This window comes from Anser cygnoides, chromosome 10 (genome assembly GCF_040182565.1).
Source record: "Anser cygnoides isolate HZ-2024a breed goose chromosome 10, Taihu_goose_T2T_genome, whole genome shotgun sequence".
Lineage (NCBI taxonomy): Eukaryota > Metazoa > Chordata > Aves > Anseriformes > Anatidae > Anser > Anser cygnoides.
The window spans coordinates 23,213,391-23,224,123 of NC_089882.1; the positions used below are offsets into that span (position 1 = coordinate 23,213,391).

The following is a 10,733-nucleotide window of genomic DNA, read 5'->3' on the forward strand; positions in this document are numbered from 1 at the left end:
TTCCCAAGCCCAGAGCTCATTTACCTAAGGTATGCACAGAGCCACGATACGGGATGCTTCATAATATTAAACAAATTAAAGTATATCCAAATTTACAACAGCCAGCAGGACAGGAAACTTTGACAGCACTCGGCATAACATGGCCTTGTGCTATCCAGGTCTCTAGATGCAGTGGGAGAACAGAACAAGAATTTAAGAGACTGGAATTCTTTTTTAAAGGCTGCATAAAGTCATGATAAGAAGGGACAGAAAGCACCCCTTTTCCAGTCAGACACCCCACCAGCAATTCCCCTGCCTTCCCCAAGAGCAACCTCGTGTAACCCAAGGTGAAAGCCTTTCCAACTGCAGCTTGCTCTGCGGCAAGCCTCGTGTGCAAGGCACCTCTAAACATGCCTGGGAAAAGCAAGAAGTTGCATAAACAGCAAAGAAGATAAACTCCTCCTCTGAGAACATGCCTCATGCATTTGCTAAAGGTTTACAAGATCTAATGAAGACCAGATTCCTCCGCAGCATCACAAGAGAGCTAGAGGAGCAATGTTTTTTCCCTGTGTAGGATGACTAGCAGAGTCCTCAAACTGTTCCCAGAATTGTTTGCCTCACAGGTTTTGACTTAATTACAACAGGACATCCACACACAAAGCAAATCCTCCAGAATATTAAAAGCAAAAAGGGATGAATCATTGCTGATCCTGACATTTTCTTTTTTTTTTTTTTGGTCCCAAATCTCTCTTACAAGCCTCTGAAATGCTGTAGCCCTAAAAGAACAAAACCAAGTTGTCTTCAAGCCTTTTCCCACCTGAAAGACTACACACACAACGCCCAGGCAGGCACAGCCCAGGGAGTGAAGTGCCACCTGTGGCTGGGACAACCCAGCTTCCACGTGCGGGTCAGGCGCTGGCTTGCTCGATGAGGCTGGACCCGTCCATTCACCTCTTGCCCAGAGCCACATCTCCCCATCCCACCTACCAAACGGGTTTGCTGATTCCTCCCTCCCTTCAGCACTACCCCATCCCTCTCTCCTCCTTTCCGAGGCTGTTTCTAGTACCCTGGACTCCCAGGTGGCACGGCCACTTCCGAGCGGTGGTCACGCCAACACGCCTGGGCACCCTGACACTCGGACAGTCGGAACTGAGCTGCTTTCAAGTGGCTTTGGCTACAGCGGTCCCTCAGTTCTGCCTGCATTTGGTTAACAAGTTTATAGCTATTTAATGCAAACTAATTAACCTCCTCTGCTTATACCGGTTTAACATAATAAAAGCAAAATAAAACCCCATTTAGAAGACCAAAAGACACACAGGATGCAGGAAGTGAGGGCGTTCACAAGTTCAGCTGAATTTGTACAAATCCATCTGTATTTACTTCCCCTTTGAAATACTCTATTGCAATGTTACATCCATTTCCATCTGACATGAGCTAAACCAAAGACCAAGAGGACATAGGTTGCACCGGTCAAATGAATTCACATGCATTTACATCTCAGGCTATATCAGATCTTCTGCAAACAAGGCGAGGCCTAAGTCAACTCAAAAGCAGCATACGGTTTGCCTGCACAGAAGCAGTCACCAAAATAACCAAGAGCTTAGGCAGACAAACGTGTTCCCATGGGAGTCAGTGCACAGTAGATTGGCAGGACATCAGCTACCCTCACAAGGAGAGGTAACTGTGTGTCTACATCTTTTGACACGGCAGTGCCACTCCGTGCAAGGACTCTTCCTACAGTGGTGCCCTTTTGATCTTCTAGACCTGAAGATCTTGCATAAGGAAAATGCAGGCATCAGTTGACCCGGTAAAACATAGCACCTCTTCTGACAAAGCTTACTTCATTGCAAGGATTAGATGTAATCTGGGGTTTCTTTAAAAAAAAATTCAAACAGAACTGCACTGAAGCATAGCTATGTGAACCAAAGCCCACTGTATTATTCTCGTGGTGGCCCGCGTTAAGTCATTAGGGGAGAAATCTCACACTGGTGTCAGACCAGCACAGGAGCAGGTACGTGACAACCACCTGCCTCGTGCTGTGCCCTCAGAAGATGCAATCCAGGATGCCCACCAACGCCCGATGCTCACCCCATGCCCTTCCCGCTCCGAGGCGGTGGCAGCACACGGCGCGGGCACACAGTGGGTCCTGCACGCCCTGCTCTCTCCGGGGGGAGGGGGGGCACACTTGGCCACCCGAAGCAGGCAGGGAGCTCCCCTATTGCTGCAGCCCCAGGACTGACCCACCACCAGCTCCTGGGGTGAGAAGGGACAGAAAACATACCCTGCGAGGGTAGCGAAGCCTTTTCTTTCTGAGTCGGCCTTCTGATCTCGACGGCGAAGGCCAGGCTCTGGGCACCCCATCATTTTGGGAAGCCAGGGCTCCTGCCCTCACCGTCCCCACGCCCCCCAGCTCCCGAGCCCGCTGCTCCCCGACCCCACAGCCGGTGCCCACTTCGCTCCCGCAGCACCCCCGGGTCCCCCTCCCGGTGTCCCCCGGTGCCCCCCCGCCCCGGAGCTCCCCGGGGAGCCTCCCCTGTGCCCGGAGCCCCGTCCCCCGTCGCCCACCTCCTTGAGCTGCTCCATCTCGGCGCGGATGGTCTCGTACTCGAGCTCCAGCTCCTCGTACTGCTGCTTCAGCTGCTGCTTCTCCTCCAGCACGGCCAGCCCGTACTCGGCCGCCTGGATCTTCTCGCGGGTGGTCTCGCCCAGCTCCTGGCAGAGCCGCTTCACCTCGCTGCGCAGCCACTCGGGCTCTGACTCCATCACCAGCCGCCCGTACTCCTCCTCCTCCTCCGCGCCCAGCGACATGTCGGCTCCCCGCGACATGTCGGCAGCCGCCAGCGGCGAACGACTCCCCGCTCCTAGCAGCCGCGGCCCGGCATGGCCCCCCCGCCGCCAGCAGAGCCCCCCCGGGCGGCCATCCAGGGGCGAGCCGCCCCCTGCCCCCTGCCCGGCTCCGCACCGCCCCGCTCCGCTCCGCTCCGCACCGCGCCGCCGGCCCGGCCCCGAGCACCCAGCGCAGTGAAATCATTCAAAAGGCACGGCCGGGCCGGCGCCCCGCGGCACGCTGGGGCTTGGAGTCCCCGCCCGCCGCCCGCCCCGCGGGGAGAGCCGTCCGCAGGACTACAGCCCCCACAGTGCACCGCGCGGGGCGGTGGCCGCCCCTCGCACCCACGGCGCCCGGAGGGAGCAGAGCAGCCCCTGGCGGGCGCGGGGAGGCAGAGCCCGGGGTGCTCCGGGGACCCCCGAAATGGCAGCTCCCGTGCGGGTGTGCCCCTAACCATGCGTCTGGGCGAGCACTCGGGCCCCCACTGGAGCTGGAGGCAGCCACAGGAGGCTGGTGATGGCGGGCACCTTGCATGCAGGCAAGGGGAAAATCAGGAGCCTAAACACATCGCAGCCCCCCGGCTGCGCTGAGTGAAGGTAAAGCACTGTCCAGGGCTTGCAGTTAGTGTTAGGTTAGTGGTTAATGCTTGCCTCACGGTCGCAGTAATGTGTGTGCTGCGAAGGACTAAATATAATCTCCAACAGCCTAACTCATCAGGCACAGCTTCACAAGGGACACCTAATTCAGCCCAAGTAGGATTGTGGCAGAAAACTGACCACCAAGCATAAGTTCATGGCGTCTAGCCCCTTGCCAGCAAGTACTTCCAGGGCAGCTGGAAGTCAGCAGGCTTCAGAAAGAGCTGAAAATAAAAAGACAACTACTTCTTAAAGAAGAGCTAATAGTAGACAACATCACACATAGTGCTGTCAGCCCCAATGACTGACGTTCACACCAAAGAACTATCACTATCTCATTTTTTACAGTGTTTCACATCTCCAAGCAGTTGCTCCATCAAGTTCGCCATCTGCCCCGTGTTCCCCAGCATCACCGCCCGGAGGAAAGCACACCCATGGGCCCAGATGCTCATGTAGCACAGAACTGCCTGAGACAAGCAGGGAGGAGAACTATTGCAACAAGCTCAGCTGGCATAAATAGCCGTGAGTCAGTAATACGTGGGGCACTTCACCACGCCGCTTGAAAAGGGAGCTGCCAAGCAGGTAGGAAAAAGCCATCAGCTGTTGCTACAGGTTGCACCACTGTGCAGGTACAGCAGCAATGGCACGGGAGGTAGGCACAGAAATTGGGATACTCATGGACACTCATTTCTCCACCACAGGTAGAATTAATTCCTACAGCGCACTGATGGCAGAACAGAGCCAAACACCTCCCTTGGTTGGGCCGCTGTAAGTCGTAAGCAGCTCCGCAGAGGCAGTGTGAACAGGCCCCGGCTTCACGCCCAGGCAGGGGAGGTGACGGCTTCACCCTGCCCTCAGCACCAGAGCGGCCTGGCTCCCTGCTGCTTCACCTTCCATTAGCACACCCAACACAGTCTGGAGTTTCTTCCAGTGTCAAAAAAAGAATTAGTAACAAACTGGCAAGAGAATGCCAAACACAACACAAACAATTACATGCTTGAGCACTCCACGAGGTCTAGGACAAAAAGCACCACCTCTGCTCATAGCTGCAGGGTTTTTTCAAGGTATTTTCAACTTCTGCCTGTGCTCATCATGCTCTGTCCTGGTACATATAAACCCTTATTTCTTTAATAAACTGCTTAATGGCTGAATTTTACTTCTTAGCCATGTACCTGCCTTGGTCAGTTTTTCATCAACCGGAGCGGCTGCCGCGGCTGGAGCGTCTAGAGCGGCTGCCGCGGCTGGAGGGGCTACGGCGGCTGGAGCGGCTGACGCGGCTGGAGCGGCTGGAGCGGCTGCCGCGGCTGGAGCAGTGCAGTGAGTCCAGAGAGTGCACTGGCACCTTGGGGATGCAGTGCAGTGAGTCCAGAGAGTGCACTGGCACCACTGGGCATGCAGTGCAGTGAGTCCAGAGAGTGCACTGGCACAACTGGGGATGCACTGCAGTGAGTCCAGAGAGTGCACTGGCACCACTGGGGATGCAGTGCAGTGAGTGCAGAGAGTGCACTGGCACCACTGGTGATGCACTGCAGTGAGTCCAGAGAGTGCACTGGCACCACAGGGGATGCACTGCAGTGAGACCAGAGAGTGCACTGGCTCCACTGGGGATGCAGTGCAGTGCCTCCAGAGAGTGCACTGGCACCAATCAGGGTGCAGTGCAGTGAGTCCAGAGAGTGCACTGGCACCACTGGGGATGCACTGCAGTGAGTCCAGAGAGTGCACTGGCACCTCTGGGGATGCAGTGCAGTGAGTCCAGAGAGTGCACTGGCACCACTGGGGATGCAGTGCAGTGAGTCCAGAGAGTGCACTGGCACCACTGGGGATGCACTGCAGTGAGTCCAGAGAATATACTGACACCACTGGGGATGCACTGCAGTGAGTCCAGAGAGTGCACTGGCACCACTGGGGATGCAGTGCAGTGAGTCCAGAGAGTGCACTGGCACCACTGGGGATGCAGTGCAGTGAGTCCAGAGAGTGCACTGGCACCTTGGGGATGCAGTGCAGTGAGTCCAGAGAGTGCACTGGCACCACTGGGGATGCACTGCAGTGAGTGCAGAGAGTGAACTGGCACCACTGGGGATGCAGTGCAGTGAATCCAGAGAGTGCACTGGCACCACTGGGGATGCACTGCAGTGAGTCCAGAGAGTGCACTGGCACCACTGGGGATGCAGTGCAGTGAGTCCAGAGAGTGCACTGGCACCACTGGGGATGCAGTGCAGTGAGTCCAGAGAGTACACTGGCACCACTAGGGATGCAGTGCAGTGAGTCCAGAGAGTGCACTGGCACCACTGGGGATGCAGTGCAGTGACTCCAGAGAGTACACTGGCACCACTAGGGATGCAGTGCAGTGAGTCCAGAGAGTGCACTGGCACCACTTGGAATGCACTGCAGTGAGGCCAGAGAGTGCACTGGCACCACTGGGGATGCAGTGCAGTGAGTCCAGAGAGTGTACTGGCACCACTGGGGATGCAATGCAGTGAGTCCAGAGAGTGCACTGGCACCACTGGGGATGCAGTGCAGTGAGTCCACAGAGTACACTGGCACCACTAGGGATGCAGTGCAGTGAGTCCAGAGAGTGCACTGGCACCACTTGGAATGCACTGCAGTGAGGCCAGAGAGTGCACTGGCACCACTGGGGGTGCAGTGCAGTGACTCCAGAGAGTTCACTGGCACCAGTGGGGATGCAGTGTAGTGATTCCAGAGAGTGCACTGGCACCACTGGGGATGCACTGCAGTGAGACCAGATAGTGCACTGGCACCACTGGGGATGCAGTGCAGTGAGTCCAGAGAGTGCACTGCCACCACTGGGGATGCAGTGCAGTGAGTCCAGAGAGTGCACTGGCACCACTGGGGATGCACTGCAGTGAGTGCAGAGAGTGCAGTGGCACCACTGGGGATGCAGTGCAGTGCCTCCAGAGAGTGCACTGGCACCACTGGGGATGCAGTGCAGTGAGTCCAGAGAGTGCACTGGCACCACTGGGGATGCAGTGCAGTGAGTCCAGAGAGTGCACTGGCACCTTGGGGATGCAGAGCAGTGAGTCCAGAGAGTGCACTGGCACCACTGGGGATGCACTGCAGTGAGTCCAGAGAGTGCAGTGGCACCACTGGGGATGCAGTGCAGTGACTCCAGAGAGTGCACTGGCACCACTGGGGATGCAGTGCAGTGAGTCCAGAGAGTGCACTGGCACCACTGGGCATGCAGTGCAGTGAGTCCAGAGAGTGCACTGGCACCACTGGGGATGCACTGCAGTGAGTCCAGAGAGTGCACTGGCACCACTGGGGATGCACTGCAGCGAGTGCAGAGAGTGCAGTGGCACCACTGGGGATGCAGTGCAGTGAGTCCAGAGAGTTCACTGGCACCACTGGGGATGCAGTGCAGTGACTCTAGAGAGCGCACTGGCACCACTGGGGATGCATTGCAGTGACTCTAGAGAGTGCACTGGCACCACTGGGGATGCAGTGCAGTGACTCCAGAGAGTGCACTGGCACCACTGGGGATGCAGTTCCTTGAGTCGAGAGAGTGCACTGGCACCACTGGGGATGCACTGCAGTGAGTCCAGAGAATGCACTGGCCCCACTGGGGATGCACTGCAGTGGCTCCAGAGAGTGCACTGGCACCACTGGGGATGCACTGCAGTGAGTCCAGAGAGTGCACTGGCACCACTGGGGATGCACTGCAGTGAGTCCAGAGAGTGCACTGGCACCACTGGGGATGCACTGCAGCGAGTGCAGAGAGTGCAGTGGCACCACTGGGGATGCAGTGCAGTGAGTCCAGAGAGTTCACTGGCACCACTGGGGATGCAGTGCAGTGAGTCTAGAGAGCGCACTGGCACCACTGGGGATGCATTGCAGTGACTCTAGAGAGTGCACTGGCACCACTGGGGATGCAGTGCAGTGACTCCAGAGAGTGCACTGGCACCACTGGGGATGCAGTTCCTTGAGTCGAGAGAGTGCACTGGCACCACTGGGGATGCACTGCAGTGAGTCCAGAGAATGCACTGGCCCCACTGGGGATGCACTGCAGTGGCTCCAGAGAGTGCACTGGCACCACTGGGGATGCACTGCAGTGAGTCCAGAGAGTGCACTGGCACCACTGGGGATGCCGTGCAGTGACTCCAGAGAGTGCACTGGCACCACTGGGGATGCAGTGCAATGAGTCCAGAGAGTGCACTGGCACGATTGGGGATGCAGTGCAGTGAGTCCAGAGAGTGCACTGGTACCACTGGGGATGCACTGCAGTGAGTCCAGAGAGTACACTGCCACCACTGGGGATGCAGTGCAGTGAGTCCAGAGAGTGCACTGGCACCACTGGGGATGCACTGCAGTGAGTGCAGAGAGTGCACTGGCACCACTGGGGATGCAGTGCAGTGCCTCCAGAGAGTGCACTGGCACCACTAGGGATGCACTGCAGTGAGTCCAGAGAGTGCACTGGCACCACTGGGGATGCACTGCAGTGAGTCCAGAGAGTGCACTGGCACCACTGGGGATGCAGTGCAGTGAGTGCAGAGAGTGCACTGGCACCACAGGTGATGCAGTGCAGTGAGTCCAGAGAGTGCAATGGCACCAATCAGGGTGCAGTGCAGTGAGTCCAGAGAGTGCACTGGCACCACTGGGGATGCAGTGCAGTGAGTCCAGAGAGTGCACTGGCACCACTTGGAATGCACTGCAGTGAGGCCAGAGAGTGCACTGGCACCACTGGGGATGCAGTGCAGTGAGTCCAGAGAGTTCACTGGCACCACTGGGGATGCAGTGTAGTGATTCCAGAGAGTGCACAGGCACCACTGGGGATGCACTGCAGTGAGTCCAGAGAGTGCACTGGCACCACTGGGGATGCAGTGCAGTGAGTGCAGAGAGTGCACTGGCACCACTGGGGATGCAGTACAGTGAGTCCAGAGAGTGCACTGGCACCACTGGGGATGCACTGCAGTGAGTCCAGAGAGTGCAGTGGCTCCAATGGGGATGCAATGCAGTGAGTCCAGAGAGTGCACTGGTACCACTGGGGATGCACTGCAGAGAGTCCAGAGAGTGCACTGGCACCACTGGGGATGCAGTGCAGTGAGTCCAGAGAGTGCACTGGCACCACTGGAGATGCACTGCAGTGACTCTAGAGAGTGCACTGGCACCACTGGGGATGCATTGCAGTGAGTCCAGAGAGTGCACTGGCACCACTGGGGATGCAGTGCAGTGAATCCAGAGAGTGCACTGGCACCACTGGGGATGCACTGCAGTGAGTCCAGAGAGTGCACTGGCACCACTGGGGATGCAGTGCAGTGAGTCCAGAGAGTGCACTGGCACCACTGGGGATGCAGTGCAGTGAGTCCAGAGAGTGCACTGGCACCACTGGGGATGCAGTGCAGTGAGTCCAGAGAGTGCACTGGCACCACTGGGGATGCAGTGCAGTGAGTCCAGAGAGTACACTGGCACCACTAGGGATGCAGTGCAGTGAGTCCAGAGAGTGCACTGGCACCACTGGGGATGCAGTGCAGTGAGTCCAGAGAGTACACTGGCACCACTAGGGATGCAGTGCAGTGAGTCCAGAGAGTGCACTGGCACCACTGGGGATGCAGTGCAGTGAGTCCAGAGAGTGCACTGGCACCACTGGGGATGTAGTGCAGTGAGTCCAGAGAGTGCACTGGCACCACTGGGGATGCACTGCAGTGAGTCCAGAGAGTGCACTGGCACCACTGGGGATGCACTGCAGTGAGTTCAGAGAGTGCACTGGCACCACTGGGGATGCACTGCAGTGAGTCCAGAGAGTGCATTGGCACCACTGGGGATGCAGTGCAGTGAGTCCAGAGAGTGCACTGGCACCACTGGGGATGCAGTGCAGTGAGTCCAGAGAGTGCACTGGCACCACTGGGGATGCAGTGCAGTGACTCTAGAGAGCGCACTGGCACCACTGGGGATGCATTGCAGTGACTCTAGAGAGTGCACTGGCACCACTGGGGATGCAGTGCAGTGACTCCAGAGAGTGCACTGGCACCACTGGGGATGCAGTTCCTTGAGTCGAGAGAGTGCACTGGCACCACTGGGGATGCACTGCAGTGAGTCCAGAGAATGCACTGGCCCCACTGGGGATGCACTGCAGTGGCTCCAGAGAGTGCACTGGCACCACTGGGGATGCACTGCAGTGAGTCCAGAGAGTGCACTGGCACCACTGGGGATGCCGTGCAGTGACTCCAGAGAGTGCACTGGCACCACTGGGGATGCAGTGCAATGAGTCCAGAGAGTGCACTGGCACGATTGGGGATGCAGTGCAGTGAGTCCAGAGAGTGCACTGGCACCACTGGGGATGCAGTGCAGTGAGTCCAGAGAGTGCACTGGCACCACTGGGGATGCAGTGCAGTGAGTCCAGAGAGTGCACTGGCACCACTGGGGATGCAGTTCCTTGAGTCGAGAGAGTGCACTGGCACCACTGGGGATGCACTGCAGTGAGTCCAGAGAATGCACTGGCCCCACTGGGGATGCACTGCAGTGGCTCCAGAGAGTGCACTGGCACCACTGGGGATGCAGTGCAGTGAGTCCAGAGAGTGCACTGGCACCACTGGGGATGCACTGCAGTGAGTCCAGAGAGTGCACTGGCACCACTGGGGATGCAGTGCAGTGAGTGCAGAGAGTGCACTGGCACCACTGGGGATGCAGTGCAGTGAGTCCAGAGAGTACACTGGCACCACTAGGGATGCAGTGCAGTGAGTCCAGAGAGTGCACTGGCACAACTGAGGATGCAGTGCAGTGAGTCCAGAGAGTATACTGGCACCACTAGGGATGCAGTGCAGTGAGTCCAGAGAGTCCACTGGCACCACTTGGAATGCACTGCAGTGAGGCCAGAGAGTGCACTGGCACCACTGGGGATGCAGTGCAGTGAGTCCAGAGAGTGCACTGGCACCACTGGGGATGCACTGCAGTGAGTCCAGAGAGTGCACTGGCACCACTGGGGATGCACTGCAGTGACTCTAGAGAGTGCACTGGCACCACTGGGGATGCAGTGCAGTGAGTCCAGAGAGTGCACTGTCAGCAGTGGGGATGCAGTGCAGTGAGTCCAGAGAGTGCACTCGCACCACTGGGGATGCAGTGCAGTGAGTCCAGAGAGTACACTGGCACCACTAGGGATGCAGTGCAGTGAGTCCAGAGAGTGCACTGGCACCACTGGGGATGCAGTGCAGTGACTCCAGAGAGTACACTGGCACCACTAGGGATGCAGTGCAGTGAGTCCAGAGAGTGCACTGGCACCACTTGGAATGCACTGCAGTGAGGCCAGAGAGTGCACTGGCACCACTGGGGATGCAGTGCAG

At 57.7% G+C, this 10,733-nt stretch overlaps 1 protein-coding gene across 7 annotated transcripts in view; it reads right to left on the reverse strand.

Moving 5' to 3' along the window:
- BICD2 (BICD cargo adaptor 2) overlaps window positions 1-2,976 on the reverse strand; it is an 88,038-nt gene extending 85,062 nt beyond the window's left edge. For 5 of the 7 annotated variants that reach the window (XM_048061403.2, XM_013187717.3, XM_013187715.3 and 2 more), the window contains exon 1: window positions 2,545-2,976. In XM_048061403.2, the coding sequence (XP_047917360.2) occupies window positions 2,545-2,805 (261 nt within the window). In that variant the 5' untranslated portion in view covers window positions 2,806-2,976. The remainder of the gene's footprint in view (window positions 1-2,544) is intronic. The other 2 variants (XM_013187718.3, XM_013187716.3) reach the window with 1 other exon arrangement.
- Between the last annotated feature and the right edge of the window lie 7,757 nt (window positions 2,977-10,733).